Source organism: Trichomonas vaginalis, chromosome III, assembly GCF_026262505.1.
Source record: "Trichomonas vaginalis G3 chromosome III, whole genome shotgun sequence".
In the NCBI taxonomy this organism is placed as follows: domain Eukaryota; phylum Parabasalia; order Trichomonadida; family Trichomonadidae; genus Trichomonas; species Trichomonas vaginalis.
This window is the reverse complement of record NC_067205.1, coordinates 8,899,344-8,916,155: the sequence shown is the minus strand read 5'-3', so window position 1 is coordinate 8,916,155 and position 16,812 is coordinate 8,899,344. Positions and strand designations below refer to the sequence as shown.

At 37.0% G+C, this 16,812-nt stretch overlaps 7 protein-coding genes and 1 pseudogene across 8 annotated transcripts, besides 1 other annotated feature; 1 reads left to right on the top strand and 7 right to left on the bottom strand.

Annotated features, from left to right (window-relative positions):
- Positions 1–9,558: part of a mobile genetic element that runs on past the window's edge.
- On the bottom strand, positions 204–2,256 carry TVAGG3_0668040 (annotated as a pseudogene). The gene has a single exon. A coding segment is annotated over exon 1 (2,053 nt).
- Positions 3,174–3,584, bottom strand: TVAGG3_0668030 (protein of unknown function, DUF4106 family; the record flags this gene model as incomplete). Its single annotated transcript, XM_051242287.1, has 1 exon — positions 3,174–3,584. The coding sequence occupies one exon, from the start codon at positions 3,582–3,584 to the stop codon at positions 3,174–3,176; it is 411 nt and encodes a 136-aa protein (XP_051088874.1).
- Positions 3,635–4,439, bottom strand: TVAGG3_0668020 (protein of unknown function, DUF4106 family; the record flags this gene model as incomplete). Its single annotated transcript, XM_051242286.1, has 1 exon — positions 3,635–4,439. A coding segment is annotated over one exon (805 nt), but the record flags the coding sequence as incomplete, so codon positions are not given.
- Positions 5,337–6,292, bottom strand: TVAGG3_0668010 (protein of unknown function, DUF4106 family; the record flags this gene model as incomplete). Its single annotated transcript, XM_051242285.1, has 1 exon — positions 5,337–6,292. A coding segment is annotated over one exon (956 nt), but the record flags the coding sequence as incomplete, so codon positions are not given.
- Positions 6,299–7,039, bottom strand: TVAGG3_0668000 (protein of unknown function, DUF4106 family; the record flags this gene model as incomplete). The annotated part of the gene is made up of 1 exon (XM_051242284.1): positions 6,299–7,039. A coding segment is annotated over one exon (741 nt), but the record flags the coding sequence as incomplete, so codon positions are not given.
- TVAGG3_0667990 (protein of unknown function, DUF4106 family) lies at positions 7,100–8,014 on the bottom strand (the record flags this gene model as incomplete). The annotated part of the gene is made up of 1 exon (XM_051242283.1): positions 7,100–8,014. A coding segment is annotated over one exon (915 nt), but the record flags the coding sequence as incomplete, so codon positions are not given.
- TVAGG3_0667980 (uncharacterized protein) lies at positions 8,488–9,459 on the top strand (the record flags this gene model as incomplete). Its single annotated transcript, XM_051242282.1, has 1 exon — positions 8,488–9,459. One exon carries the CDS (start codon positions 8,488–8,490, stop codon positions 9,457–9,459), a length of 972 nt encoding a protein of 323 aa, XP_051088869.1.
- Positions 9,559–9,594: 36 nt separating the features above from the next.
- On the bottom strand, positions 9,595–11,222 carry TVAGG3_0667960 (glucosylceramidase protein; the record flags this gene model as incomplete). Its single annotated transcript, XM_051242281.1, has 1 exon — positions 9,727–10,854. The coding sequence occupies one exon, from the start codon at positions 10,852–10,854 to the stop codon at positions 9,727–9,729; it is 1,128 nt and encodes a 375-aa protein (XP_051088868.1).
- Positions 11,223–16,812: the final 5,590 nt, after the last annotated feature.

Below are 16,812 nucleotides of genomic sequence, written 5' to 3'. Positions count from 1 at the left end.
TTCGCACCATTTTTAGTCACAATAGCAAACTTAACTGGTTCGATGTTCCAAACTTTGCTGAATGAAGACTTTTCAAAATGGTAGAAGTAAACATTCAAATAAGCGAATGGGTCTAGTTCTTCTTTAAGTCCTGACATATATTTGTTGACTGAAATATATTTCGTCATCTTTTCTATCGGATAAAAAAATATTTTTTTTAAAATTTACTCATAAAAATTTTTCTTTGTATATACGCCGTTCTGAACATCTAAAAGACTTTTGACATTTGCCAAGAATGTTCGTTTAGACGCTGCCATATAACCATATTCTTGACAATATTGTTTATACGAATCGTACAATGACCTTTCATCTAAACACTCAAAGTTAGTCTCATCTATAAACAGTTCATATACACTCTTGTTTGCTTCTAACAATGTTTGTCTTTCTTCGGTATGTGGAATTTGTCTTGGATTGAACTTAGAAATATCTAATGTCATGAAATATGAGAACAAGTGGTTGTAAAAGTCAGATGTCAAAGTTTCTGCTAAGTCGTCAAAATATTCTGTATCTTGCATATGAGAATCTGACGTTCTGACAACTACATATCTTCTGTCAGAACTTTCTAACTTCATCGGAACAGTATTGTTTGAAACCATAATGAAGTTTGCAACATTCTCACAAACTCTTGAGTCTTTATACTTTCTTTCAACAACTCCAACTTTATCTGTTATAAGACTCTTCAAAGCATCTGAGTTTAAAACTTTTGTTGTATCTATACTTTGAAGTTCATTGCAAACTATAAGTTTCATATTCTCAATTGAGGAGTTAAACTTGCCACAGATGTTTTCTAAGTTTGTCATATTAGGGTTCGAATAACCTTCTAATAGTTTGCACAAAATATCTGTAAAGAAAGTATTCTTACCTGTTCCTTGTTTTCCAATTATAATGAGAGCAGTTTCATTTTTAGCACTTGGATGTTGTAAGATGTTTGCAAACCAACATAAGATATACTCATAAACCTTTTCGTTTCCATTGCATATAATTTCTTTGACATGGTCTAACCAAGCTTCTATAATATTTTCTTTCCATTCTACTTGTTCGTATTTATATCCAGTGAAGATAGAATAGAAGTTTGGAGAAGGTGTATAGAACTTTATACCTCGAACTGAAAAATCTTCTAACTTTGACAATAAGATATCCCAAGCATCTAACATCTTCATTCCAACTTGTACAACTTTTATTTTCTTAAGTTTCTGTCTACATTCTTGTTCTGAAACTATTGTCGCTTTAGGTTTGTTAAAGACAACATCCCATTCTTTCATGACATAACATTCTGGGGCAGAGTCGACATAAATGACTAAACGTTTCAAATTCTCGACTGCTTTGTTATAGTCTCTAAATGGACACATATTTCTGAAGGCTTGGAAGTCATAAAAATCTGAAACATCTATTCTGTACATTTTTATAAAAATAAAAAAAATATTATTTTTATTCTTGACTTTGTTGTTCCATTTGTTGTTCTTGAGCTATTTGTTGTTGAAGTTGTTCTTGTAATACAATACTTTCACCAGTTGCATCTTCCAATTCGAAACTTTCTGCCGTCATTGACAAATACATAGGACATAAAAGTTTTACAGGAACAAAGTTTGCGTCAACTAATGTCAACGTTATACTTGCCAAAGTGTTTGAGTTCACTAAGGTTGAAAATTCTGCATTCGAATGAACAATAGGCAAACCAGCAGAGAAAGTATTGTTTATACGCATAAGTATCTTTTGGTCATAATAGTTTCTGTCGACATTCGAATAACACTTTGAACCTAAGTTTGAAACAATATATAAGATTGGTGTGCTTAATGTCAATGGAATAGACATTCCTTGTATGACACCTTTTCCTGTTATAGGAAACTGTTGGTAGTAAAAACCAGAAATAAGTTTTGTATTATAGCTCATATCGTTTATAGTAAACTCAGTCGGACATCCAAACATAATGAAACCTGCTCTAGTTGCAGCACATGTTACACTCGTACGTAAAGTATTAAATAAGTCAACAAAACCTGTTGGTGGTATATCTGAGTAAGTATCTTCAAAGGAGTATTTTTTACCATTCACAACAATAAAGTCTTCTGGTGTCAAAAGAGCAAAACAGGCTTTAGTCGTCATTGTGTTTAAGGTTAGTTTACAATATCGTCCTTGAGGACTTTGTAAGTTTGTTGTTATAGAATTATATGACTCAGGGTTTTTAGTCGTAATAGTATAAACCACTATGTCTTCTGCCATTTACTTAGCAAGTAAATTTTAATGAAATGTTGTGGTCGTCAAATATTTTTATGACGTCTGGGAAACTATATTTTAAGTTCAACGTTTCACCTCCTTTCATAACGTATATCTTGTCAATGACATTGTATGAAACACCACAGCAAGCAATGTCGGGTTCTATTTCTTTGATGTTTATATCGTCTGCCTCTGTCAAAAGTTTCAATAGTTCTTTCAAAACTTCATGAGGTGCGATGACATATGAGTTCACTTTTACAGGGTTGTGTTCGACCAAGTTTAACATTATACCCAAAGCTTGACAAATCTTCTCCTGAGTTTTAAGTTTGTCTTTAAGTTGTTGGTAGTCGTTTCGAATATCTGCAACAGAACTTAAGTCTCTGCTAACTTCAGGGTATGTTGGTTGTTCTTTTACAGGAACTATTGTTATACCATCTTCGTCTTCGTATGGTTTCCCCACTTCAACATCTCTTTCTTTGACATTGACAACAACACTTTGACTGTTTGTTTGAGTTGGTGAATTTAACTTCACATCTGCCATCGCCATTAAACCTTTTGAAACACTTACGCTTCTATTTTTCGGAAATGACATTTTACTTAGAATAAAAAGATGGACGTATTTGAGTATCTCTTCGAATTGAAGCAGAACAAAGTTTACACACACAAACAATACAAGTTCATTGACAGAATAGTTCTTTATACAAACAATGGAAAATGTTATAGAATAGCAATATTTGCTGAACCAAAATATTTTCATAAAGCAAAGAAAGTTGGTATAACTGAAATGGTGAAAGTTCTTGAAGCAGACAAAAATATAACAACAAAACTGACCGATATTTCTAAAGGAAAGTTTATCTTACAATATTATGTCAAAACTGGCGTACTGTCAATATTTGACGGAGAGAAGTCAGTTCAAGAACAACTTACTGACCTGCTGCCAAAATCTGCTCGATGGAAGCTGTCGTTATGCCAATCTGAGGAGCCCCAGCAGGTTTCATCGAACGAATCTTCAAAAGAGCATCTTCCGTGAAAAGTGCTATTGGTTTTGTAAACTTCTTTGCTCTCAATTCATCTGGACCGTCTCTGTCACCAGTATATTGTATTTGAACTGTACCAACAGTTGAAATACCACCCATAAAGTCTTCTGAGTCAGCAAATGGAATGCCAAGCCAAAAGTTTGAACGGTCTCCATTTGTATATTGAGTTTTTTGACCTCCTGTATGAGTCCATACTTTCACATATGGCATAATAGAACTTTGCATTTCAGGGTTAATGGTTGTTGTGAAGTTGTTGTTAAAGTTCATAGCATCTAATGTCAAGTTGTATGACCTCATATCCTCAACTGTAGAATATTCTTCTCTTGGATAATATTTGCCATCTATGTTTATATGGTATTTAATACCAGGGTTGTAGAAGCAAGAATAGTCATTTATAGTTCGTCTGAACAGTACAAACATAGTATCTGCATGTTTCATTGCAGTTGTTAAAGCAATATCTGTTCTTGCACCTGGGTCAGCACTTTGGTTTCCAACTTCACCTGCAAAGTCTTTGACAGATATTTGGTGTATAGGGAACATAAGTGGAACTGCAATATATTTGGCAGCTAAAGCATTTGAAATATCTGGGTCCAACATATAGACTGCAAGTCTGCTTTCTATTCTCTTGCATTCAAACTTTTCGCATGTGAACTTAACTGGGTCCCAAGCATCTCCAGCAGCATTGAAATAATAGTTTACTTCAGTGTTGAGGTTTGAGAAACCAAAGTCTAAGTCAACTTTGTTTTTGCAAAAGTCGGCGAATGACATTTTATTTGTTCCCACTACTTCTGTAAGAGTGAATGGGTCTTGTGTTGGTGCAATGACTAAGTTATTTTTGCTTGGAGTAAGTTCGATAGAAATTTTTCCTGCCCAGTTTGGCAAGTATCTTAAAAACCTGAAGATGAGGAAAGATGACAAAGGAACTCTAAGTTTCAGTTTTACTTTGGTTACTGCTGCTGCAGTTTGTCCAGAAAGGTCAACATAAACTCCTGGAACGTTAGGGTCAAGTCTTCTTATTTTCTCAATGGTGGCATACTGGTCTGTTTGTTCTCTAGCTTGTGGTTGTACTGAGTTTCTCAAAGCGAACCATTCATAGTTTGCCCATGTTACTGTTTGAACTAAGTCAGAGTTAGAATATATCTTATATCCCATGAAAACTTCTGGAGCATATTGGTATCCGACATAGAAAATTCCATTGCAACCTTTCTTGTCAGACAACTTGGCAGAAGGTTTTATTTCAATGTCTTGTTCCACGTATAAGAAAGAGTTGTCAATAGAAATTATATGAAACCTGTCGCAAGCAATATCTACTGTTGTTGAAGAACCTTCTCCAAACTCACCTACGTTTCCATAAGAAACAGCAGTTGTATATTCGTAAGTTCCAGGAACTATTTCTGACCTTCTAATGGCATTGTCGCATTCGTTATACCATTCGGAAACATTTCCATTCATGGCATCCAAAACTGTTGGCGTTATATTCTGAGCGGCGTACATTTCATATGAGTAAAAATATAGAATAGTTGGATTTATATGTCATAATAGAACCCACTCCGACCAAGCTTTACTTTCTTCCTGACTGAGTTTTTAACTCTTCTTTTTCCTTCATTGCCCTCTGCTTGAAGTTGTTGCATCTTTGCATTATGTTCATCTAGTATGTTGCAAATTTCCCATGTCCTTTTTGCCTTTTGGCTCTGGTCGCCCATCTCAGGTAACCTATATCCTAGAAAGAGTTTGTCATAGTCTGTATTTGAGTCTTCGCGTATTGTTTGCATGACTCTTTCCTGAGTTTCCGGTTCAAGCGCTTCAAACAGTGCCTGTCCATATGGAATAAGCTCGTTTCCAAATATATGTTTTTGTAGCCATTCTGGTTTTCTTTCCATGTTACCAACTATATCTTTTGTGAATGGGAAAGCTTTTACCCAATCTTTCAGTCTTGCGTCGTTTATTTCTGTAGTTGGTTTTATTTTGTCAAGGAACATGTTTTTCAATACTAACATTTCATTTGGTACTGTCCATTTGAGTTTTCTTAAATATTCATCCCTTCTCGATTCATCGTCTGCAAAGTAAGTTTTTATGACATTTTGTAAACTTTCGTTTGCAAGGTCATGTACAATAGGTTCTCTTCCTTCTCTCTCCCTAACTTTCTTTCTAAACTCTTCACCAAATATACCATCTTTATGGTTCTGTGTAGTTCTTTGAGATAAATGTTCTAGAACGTCAGGTGTTATATTTCCATCAGCCATGTTCATTTCATACTGGTCCAAAATATCTGCATCTTTCATATCTTTCAATGGCATTAAAGCCGCGCTGAAAATACCAGCTATATCTGGTTCACCATTGACTTCCATTGCGTCTACAACTTCTTGGAATTGTGGTTGTAAGTTTATGAACCACCTATCCGGATTAGCTTTATGACCCCATCTCATTGTAGTTCCATCGTCTGCAGAAACAAAAGTAGGTTTGTTTCCATCTTGGTTAGGTTCTGAATGAACTTTAAACAATGTTTCATTTCTATATGTTTTCTTGAAATTTAACCTTTTATTTTCACCGAGTTCATCCGAAGATTGAACGTTAAATGCTCGTAAGTAAAAAGGGTTGTTGTATTTGTGTACATTTTTTTTCAGTTCTTCCATTCTATGCTGGATATTTTCATCTGATGTTGGAGTCTTTTGTATGTCGGCAAACATTTTTCGATATTCTTCTACTATGTCAGCCGAATTTTTTTTAGACTCTTGGAAATATTCCATATTCTCCGCATACTCTTGTTGAGGGTCAAGATTTTTCGGCTGTTCCAAATCTTCATCTAGTTCTGTGAAGTTAGTTTCCAAAGGAAGGACTTGTTCGTTTCCTTCAGGCTCTTCTAGCTGTTGTTGCTGAACTATTTCTTCCATGTCTGGTTGTATCTGAACTTCTTCCTGTGGAGTTTCTTGTACCTCATCTGCTGGCATTTCATATATTCCGAGACCGTTTTCAACAATTTCCCTATCTACGTCATCCGCATTCATAAGCTTTTGTTCTTTCGTTCCGTCTCTATTTTTTACGCGTTTCATGACGAAAGTTGAATTGTCATTTAGCTCTGACATCAAATATCTCGGAGTAAATTCATCCATGTCATTTGGATGATATGCTATTAAATCATATCCCTTAGCGAGCTTGTATTTTCCAGGTTTGAGATTATATCCGTTTTGGTGCTGAGCCATAAAGCTAAATAGGTTCGGGTCAGTATTTCCATCCTTGAACTTTCTAATAGCTTCTTTATATCTGTCACTAAAGTCAACAGTATCTGGGAAACCACACTCTTCTTTAAGCATTTTTAAGAATTCTTGGTTTCCTTGTTCTCTACTTCTTTTATGTCCTTGCTCTGTTTGTGGTTGTTGTTGTGCAGGGTTTTGAACTGTTGGTTGCTGTGCTGGTTGTTGTGTTGGTTGTTGTGCTGGTTGTGGAGGTGGTTGTTGTGCTGGTTGTTGTGCATGCCTGTGTCTGTGTCCATGTGACGATGTAAATGTTCTAGGTAGTCCTGGTGCAGGTGCTTCTCTTGGAGGGTTTGGTGGTATATAAGTTCCACCAGCTGGCACATATGTTCCATCTGCAGCGTAATGTCCTACCTGACTTTTCGTTTTTAAGAAAGCATTTACTAGGTCTGTTTTGGTCTGTTGTAACTCTTTTTCTTGACTTTTCACAACAGTTGCTCTAACGGCGTCATAGGCACTTTGAACTGCCTGTCTCGTTGCTGCATCTGTTATTTTCGTCATATTTTGTGCTACTTCTTTTAACTCTTTGTCGAAACCTTCAGACTTCAGTTTCTTTCCAGATGAGAAGTCGTTCACTTGTTTCACCTTACTATGAAGAGCTTCGAAAGCGTTCTTAAAGTCAGCATTTGTTAAAGCTTCATTTGAACTATCTTCATCCGCTTGTATTTTTGTCCTTATTGACCCTATGAGTTGGGCTGCTTTAGCGTTGGCTTGGGCATCTAACCAGTCATTGTTAGCTTTTATATATTCTGCGCTTTTCATTGCCTTTTGCATAGCCGCGTCGTTATTTTTACTTTCTTGTGCTAAGTTTTCATACTGTACGGTTTGGTTTTGCAACTGTAAAAGTTTTTCTGCCTTTACATTTGCTTCAACTTCTTTTTTATACTCATCGCTATCCATATATGTCTTCAGGGCTTTTTGTTTTATCTCTTCATCTTTCAGTATTTTATATTGAGTAGTATGGTTTTTCAAATTTATGACATCTTGTTCCATTTTTGCTACTTCTGCTGCTTTTTCTGACACTTTTTTCGCATATTCCTCTGTACTTAGTTCTTTCAGTTGTTCTTCTTTCTTCTTTTTCTCTACGTTTAACTCATTGAGTTTCTTTGTGTGTCTGTCATATTCTAGTTTCTTTTCGTTTTCACTTATTTGTTTCTGTATGTCTATGTTTGACTTTTTGACATCTGTTATTTGATTTTTGAGTGAACTCAAATTCATTTGACTTTGAGGGTTATAAGCTGTTCCGTCTGCAGCTCCACCATAGCCTGCCATTTTCGCTAAAAGTGCCGCTCTTAAACCTCCACTCTGTGCACCAATAACTCGGTTTAAAAGCATAGGGTTGCTTGACATTTGTTGCAACATAGTGGGGTCATTCATCATTTGTTGTTGCAACTGTTGTTGTGGTGTCAGTTTTACTATTGGATGTTTCAATGCTCTCTTCCTCTTACGTATATTCTTACGTAGCTTACGTGGCATTTTAAGTGAAGTAAAAAACGGTTTTTGACATATGTTTATATGACACTTTTTGTTCAGCACAAAAAACTACTCGGTCAAAGTGTTGTCAGTTTTGTAAAATAACCGTCCTATGTCATTCTATAAGGGAAAAAGGCTTCTCAAAGCATACTTCCTTGGAACGCCTGTAACTTTTCCTGTAGCGACGATAGACCCTTACTTGTCCGGACAAAGTTATACTATTTTGAGTGCTCTACAAAAAAAGTCAACGGCGACGACTCTCAAAAACCGTTGTGTAAAAAGTTTTACCGTTGGACAAAAAAGTATATATAGAAAACAAAAAACGTTTATAGTTCATTCAATATTTGAGATGGAACGGTTTTCCAACGGTAACTATTAAATAAAATAAAAAAATAGAGGGGGTCTCCGTTGACGAAAACGGTTTATTTTAAACTTTTCTATGAGTAGTCCGAAAAAAAAACATTTCATTTTTCATAATGTACGCGTCTCGAACAGTGAAGCCCAATTCAATAGAATACTATCTCGAAAAACAAGAAGCTGACACTGCTATTCAGTCTTTAATACAGAACCAAGCTCAGGAGAACTCAAAAGACTCCCAATTCAAATCGACATCCAATTCGAAGCAATTAAAACTTGACTCGAATGTTTTAAAATCACAGCCCGCACGAACAAATACAGCTCTAAGAATAGACCAAAGAATACCGAACAAAGAGTTGAGGTCAAGATTGAAATTACAATCGGATGAGTATTTTTCCCTTAACAACCAGGGAAATACTCCATATAACCGTATCTACACAAATACCGTTAAAGAAACAATAACGGCATACACAAAACTCTGTCAATTGGTCCCCAACCAGGACCAATTGACGGACATTATATGTTCCTACCTTCCCATATTTGCTGAGTGTGTGGAAGGTAGGACATTGTTACAAGCTTGCTTACGTATGCCACCAAATCTCCGTCAACAATTTGCTCAAATTGTACATGAATTTAAAGCTTTTAACAACGGATACGATGAAGATGAAGTAGCAGATGAATTTGGGGAAGAAAAAACATTTTTCCCCTCATATAATACGCCTGCAACAGTATTTCCTACTAATGAATTTCACAACTATTGTGTCGTTCATTTAATTGTTGTGGATATGCCCACAGGTGAAGACATTCTCAGTGGTGACTTCATCGAAGTCTGTATCAATACAGAATTGGGAGAAGATGAGTTGCACAAATTCTCCTACGTCGAACATATATTCAAACCAGCACACCAACTCTTTATCGAAACTGAAATAACACTCACACAAAATATGTCCATCTCATTTAAATCCAAATCAGGACGTCCATACAGAATTTGGATGAACTACGTCCTCTTCCACTCCGCCGACGATGACGAAGAAGAGGAAGAAGAGGAGGAGGAAGAAGAAGAGTCCTCCGAATTCACACCAGAAGACTAACAATTTTCCGAATAAAAACTTCATTTATACTAAACATCATCAGGGCTAGAAGGGGCGCAGCCCCTGGAAGCCCCACTACCATTTTTTTTTTTTTTTTTTCATTGTACAAGGTTATAGATTAAAAAAAGAGAAAATCAAAATTCTGATTGTGTATAATGTTTCAAATCATAATATATTGTGTTAGATAATTATGTTCAGAAGAAATATGAGGAAATTCAATATATATTTGAAACTATTTATTAAAATTTAAAATTAATTTTTTTTCATTTATTGTTTCCAAATGACGGAAACAACAGATCTCTTTGACATCGGGACATCAAATGCATGGGAGCCACAGTGGACTGAAACAGTGACGTCTTGGTCCTGATCATTAAGTAAAACAGCGCCAATGAATCCGTTTGTGTTAATAGCTGATGTAGCATAGACATTTGAGCTTCCTGAGACTGTTGTTCCAAGTCTGATGGAGTCTGGCTTAATAACTTTGGAAAGATGTGCCATATCATAGTAATGAGACCTGTAAATGAGCTCTGAGTAACCAGGAACTTTAACATCAACTGCTCCATAGGAATTGGAGCATCCATTTGGACGATATGGTCCATGGTTTGTATCAAGAAGCAAATTCCACATGATTGCGCATTTGCTGCCTTTATTAAGGGTTCCAATACCGATTTCACGTGTATTCCACATCAAGTCGCCCTGGAAATTGTAATTCCATTCGCCAATTGCTATTTCTGTGAAATATAAATTCTTATTAGGATATTTGCTAGTAACATAGTCCATTTCTGTGTTGGAACCACCATAAGCATGATAAGCAGCACCATCAATGTATTTATTAGCCTCGGCGTCATCGTAAATGTGAACTGGATAATGTTCTTGAGTAACAATGTTATCGTAGTTATAATTATGGTCGTAAATAATGATCTTTGTCGAAATGTTGTTTGCAGCGAACTGTGGACCAAGAGCTGTCTTAATAAAATCTCTTTGTTGCTCGTAGCCCATGAAACAAGAAGCGGAGTTGCCTTTATTAAGTGGCTCATTTTGTAATGTGATGGCGTAGATGTGAAAATTGTATTTGGCCATTGCTTGGACGTATTTGACAAAATAAGTAGCATATTCTTGGTAAAGTCTTGGATCAAGGTAACCAGAAATGAAGGAATTATGTCTTCTAAGGGTGGACAGGTCTGAAACCTTCATCCAAATAGGAGGAGTCCAAGGAGTTGCAATAATTTTAACAGAAGGGTTAATCTTGAGAATTTGCTGTATAATTGGGATGATAATGTCTGTATCTTCGGAATCAAGAGCGAAATTGTCAATTCCTTCTTTATCACATTCTGTGAAATCTTTGAGAGAAAAGTCTGAGCAACCGATAGAAATACGAATGAAAGAATAGCCCATACCTGTGTCTGGATCGAATGTATCTTTAAGGAACTTGTCTCTTGCTTCTTGAGTCATTTGTTTTAAGTTATATGCTGTGGAACCTGTAATAGCAGCTCCAAATCCATCGATCGTTTGGAACTTTGAATCAGGATTGATGACAACTGTTGGATTATTGCCAGAAACTTTATTAAATGAAATTACAGATGGTTCGAAAAGTTTGCTTTGATCGCCTGTTGTTGTATATGCATACACATTATCTGCATTTGGTAATCCACGAAATCCTTCCCTATGAGGACCTAGATTTGACATACACTAGATTTTTTGGTTGGATCGATATCACATCACCTGACTGGATTCAAATATTTGACTAGGGTCTCTGAGGTGAGATGATGCATTCAATTTTTCACTTCCCTTCTAACTCAACTAGGATATCGTTCAAAAGGAGTTATCAGAATTTTTTGAGAAGTGCTTTCTTTTGTCGCTTTTAGCATAAACTATAGGGTCCTTTGTTCGGAATTCGGTCATTTTTTACACCTATAAAGAAATGGGTTTATTTGTGCGCTATTAGCAGGAGTTGCATCCAGATTTTTACCGCAGTGGAGTACAATAGCCAGAGGTGCATTTGGAATGGACGGGGAAAGATTTGAGCTACATTAGTTATAACTTGAAAAGAGAAGAAAGCACAACCTATTCATATACAAACCTGTACAGAAAGGTTGGGACGTAGGCACGAGATGCAGCAAATCTTTTTCAAAATCTGAAACAGAGAAAAGTTCAAGGATGGAGACAATTGTAGCGAAGACAAGCAGGAAAACTATTATAACAAGCAAATTGACTACTATAACCAAGCCAGGACCACTATATGGACCAGGTTGAAAGATTCTTTAACAGAGGATATTTAACCATGACCAACAGTGGGTTAAACAATAACCAACCTAACCGCCTCAAACGTGGGAATGTAACAATTTTTACCGAGATGAAATGAAAACAATTACAGCATTTGAGGACAAATGGGTTCACAGATGGATTTGTCGACTTCCAGCAGTTACTACACCACTGTTGTCAAGTTCTTCTATACCTCAGGAAGTTTTAGACCGACTTAAAACCTAAACAACCAGTTGAAAACAAACCAAACATAAAATTTTTTACTGAGATATGAAAGTGACGAAGAAGTTGAAACGGCTAGATTGGACACCCAAAACAAAAGTTCAGAACCATGTCAAAACCTGTCAAAGAAACTTTACAGATTGAAGAGAAAATTCAATAATAGGAAAGTGCCAGGTCTGGGAAATTACAAACACCTAACCTACAAAGTCACTTTTCAAGAATGAACGGCTATTTATCTCAAAAAAAAAGAAACAGACTCTCACAAATAAAATATTGAAGTCTGAAGGAGCTTTCGAGACAACAATTGGAAAGTTTACGTTCACTGACCAAACAGTTTATCTATAGAACATCTCATTGACTTTAGAGTCGAAAATTCTAAACTTATACAACAAACACAAAAGTTGAAAGGAAAACAAAAAAAACAAATGGCATATGATATTTATGAAGATGTTGACGACACAACTGTCTGCAGGTGGGGTAAAAGTCAGAGGAACCGAAAAAAGTGACGAAAAACCGAATTAGAAGAAGAAACAAACAAAAACTGCAAGATAAACCAAACCAAAGTTTAGTTTCCAAACATAAACCAACGTCAACCTCATTAGCTGGTATGGAAGTTGGCGTCAAGAACTTCCTATGCGCAGGTGGTTATGTAAAGTAAAGAAAAAAAAGTATTTTTTATTTTTATAAACAATGCCCCCATATAGAATGGATAGAAGTCTGCGAAATTAAAGCAGAGTTGCATAAGATATGTTGGAGAGTTCGAAGATTTTAAAATATAGGAAGGGAAGACCCATTAAAAGTCTAATGACAAAACTGCTGGTCTTCGCCTACGAAATGGATTTGGAAACAGCACGTACCAATTATCAAACAGACTAGAGAGGATAGAAGAAGAACGTCTTACTGGCACATGGACTTTCGATGTTCAGTGAACCTTCGAATTTGAAGGACACGACGGCTTTGCCCAGATTCTACTGTAAACATGTTAGGACGAACAATTGCCATCTTTTGAGAAGGAAAAAAGGTAGTGCAAGGGATGATCATGCTTCCCATGGAAAGAACAAGATTGCATAATGAGAAGATATCGTTGAAGTTAGATAGTTCAATTAACATCTGGTCGAACAACCTTTTACTAGTAAACTTGACGAAGGAAAGAAACAAAAGAAGGGCTTCTAGGGAGTACGTTGCTTGCAATTCATAGACGAAATTAAGAAAAGGACACCCAATCTCAGATTGACCATAACAGATTTGTATGGTCAATTTACTATGCACAATGCAATTTGAACAAACACCAGAAGTCCGCAAAACTTTGCTTGGACGGCTTTCAAATAGACTAACAAAGATGAGACACAACCGATGGTTTGTACTCAGGTACTTCAGAACATTTATTCAATGACAATTGAAAGCAATTGCTAAGTGTTCAATTCGTGAAATGCGCAGCATTGAACCTTAACCCTCAAGTCAGTTTCAGACAACATACTATGGCCTGGATACTTTCCCTTCATAAAAATAGATCGTCTGACATATGACTTGACAAGGTTATGGGAATTTACAATTCAACTTGGAAACAATTGTCAGATGAACCTTTGCTATTCTTACAATGTTCTCAGGAACTCTGGTCTCTGTTACACGATGAGAAGAATTCTTTGAAGTATCTTGAGTCATTGTGTGAAGACGACATAAGGACTCATGCTTCAAGGCTTCAATTGCAAAAATGGCCACGTTGGCAAAAGTTGTCAATAGCCGAGGTCAACACATACCTACAGACCATAAAGGTTCTTCACTTGACGACATATGTTTGTGACAAAGATTTACCATGGTTGAAAGTTGGTTATTGTGCCATCAACTTCACTTCATGTTGAACGAAAAGTCTTACAACCCACCTTGTCGAAAAAGGCAAAGTGCAAACATTGTCAGAGCTTGTAGAACATTTCTTTTCGTTGAGAAAGGTTTTGTTTGAACCCAATCTCCAGCATGGACAAGCTTCACAGAAACTTTATTACCAAAAGCACGAAACAAACTTTCACTGTCTAGCAAGCACAAAAGTTGTTCCAGGGACAAAGTTACTAGTTACCAAAAGAAGTACACATTCCACAACGGAGTTATGGATTGTTCGGATACAACCTCGAACCAGAAAGAACTTCCAATGACGGTTTGAAAGCAACTTCAAGATGCCTGATAAAGTAAAAACTAATCCATTGAGAACATCCAATTGACGTCAATATGTATTGTGAGAGCATCTGAGTGTTAAGGTCAGAAGGGTTTCATGATCGAACAGTGTTGCTTCGACACGATGTTTATGAGATAAACAGGAGAAGTTTCATGAAGATAAGAACTCACTTCGAATTCACCAAAAGGACCAATTGGTTGGCGGACAAGTTCGGACTCAAACGGAAAAGATATACTATAGTCGACCTTAACGACTTACGTACCATGAGGTTAATGTCCAATACTTGATTCCGGACTGGCAATCCAAACGAAGATGGGTTGAGTATCCGGGTAAGGAATCTATACAGTTGGAAAATGTCTACAAAGAACTGTTATGATATAGGTAAACGCTTCAACCCAAACTCTGCAGATTGGACACTCAATTTGCTTTATGAATTCGACATGGGGATATTTTCATTAAAAAAACCTCAATTAGAATCTTGAAGTAGTAAACAATTATGAGAGTGGTCGACACTTTGTTGAAAGGTTTTCTCCTTTTGTTTCTGACAGTACGAATTCTATCCGAAGTAGTCAAAGCAAAAAATGGCTTCTGAGTAACCACATTATAACCTATTGTCGAACATTGGTCTTACCACTCAGTTCGCAAAAAATCAGTCCTTTGACAACTACAACAAAATTCTTCTTCGGAAGTCAAATCCACACGTAAAGGTTTACTAGAGCACGGCATTGAACCGCACTCATGACCGAACGAAGAAGGACTACAACACAACCTCACTTGAAATGGCGTATTGGTCGGTGAGAAGAATGGTCAATTTCAAATTGGGACAAAATTTTCACGGAAAGCTTCATGTCCTCTCCAAAGCGTAAGTACTGGGGCTAACTGAAACGACAGAATATAAATCATTGCCATGAAATAAAAATTTTTATTCGAATTTAATTAAAATGTTGGGAATTCTTGGAAACAGGAAAGGCTTAGTTTACATTGAGGAACAGGTAAAGCAGGTGGAGGTGGGATTGGTGAGGTTGGCAACCAGTCCATCGTATATTCCCTTCCATAGGCTAACTTCCCGTTTAATCTTTCAATGCGCCCTCGGCGAGTCTTTCGAATCGGACAGGTCGAGTTACACCATTCTTGGTCTCAAAACTCATATTATAACCTGTCTTGTCTGCTATTTTCGTCAGACGATATGGCACCGAGACACGAACATTGACAAAGTCACAAAAAGTGTACAATTTCGGATGGCCAAGGCAGCCTAATCGCATTCGAGCACCTTCGGAAGAAAGCCTTACGTTCAAGGAAGAGCGGTGTTGGTGGCAAGGGATATGAGGTCATGAGACTCTCACGAGCTAGTACATTCCTCAATGGGCCTGGTAGAGGACACAATCGTTCCTTGGATTTGGCAATCTACCAGAACTCCTCTGGCAGACCTCACTAACGCAACTAGGATGATCGAAAGAGTCCAATCAAAGGTCGGGAACAATAGCTAATTTTGCAAATTGACCTTAATTTCACATTACTTTATCCAAATAAACACCTAATTACTTTGCGGGTTCCCTACATAAAATTTTTTTACTCTCTAGAACCACTCGAGGTTCTCCTTACGGTTGTTGAGCTTGTCACCGTCAATGTGTCTGAACCTCGATCTTCTTGCCTGGATTTGAGAACCATTCAATTGCACAGCTTGCCTCATGGAAATTTAACCCGCAGATCCGAAGGTTTAAGGTTCAAGTGTCCCAAGTTGTTGAGGACTGAGTGGTTAAGGACCTTGACCGGTCTCCTGCTTGCGGATTTGGTATGGGTTAGGGTTGGGAAACATTTCGTTAAGTGTCAATTCGGCAACAAGGGTGTTGCCACCAAAACTTCCTCTTCTTCTGTTTCTCTCTTCCCTCTTCTTCGTGTTTCTCTTCTTCCGGTGTTTCTCTTATTCCTTCGACAATTCCTTCCTTCATTCTGTGTTCACGAATTACGGTGTTGCATGTTCTGTCCTTTCGAGTACCTTACCAGATGGCGTTCTAATCTTTCGAAGAACACGGTAGAATGAGGTTGGCAAAACTGGTCTCTCGGTTCTTCTCTCGCGGTAAATGCGCAAGTTTCCGTCAATCATTCAGCATTTTCTCTATTGGAAGCTTGTTTTCATTGAGGCAAAGCTCCCTTGAAGTCCTTCATCTCTTCCTATAAGACCTACTTTGGAGACGTCTTAACGGTGTTTGTCAGATGAGCTTTCACAATGCATTAATTTGATTTTGGAACTGGCGCTTGTCTGGCAACCTTGAAAGTGGAATCTGCTATTCGTGTTCGCCTTCGGTGCTTGTTCGGACATCGAAAAAATGACAGTGCGGTTTGAGAATGACGGTTTTTACTTCAATAAAAGCTTGTTATGACGGTTAAGCTTCATAGCAACAAGTTAAAATAAATATCTTGGTTCTTCTTCTGAACGTTTGTTTTCTCTTCCTGATAAAAGTTCATCGAACATGAAGAACCAAAAAACGTTTTTAGATTGCGCAAGAGTTCAGGCATAAACGTTTTCAATATTCTGGATATGTTGGGAAGCAAGTTCAGAAACATCTGAGACCTGACTTTCGGACTCAAAATTGGGGACAATGTCAGAAAATTCATCTTTGGCGGGAGCTCTTGAAGTATAGTCCCTTACATGTGAAGATAGCTCTGGTAAAGTTCTTCTCAATTTTCTGCTAACTTTCTGG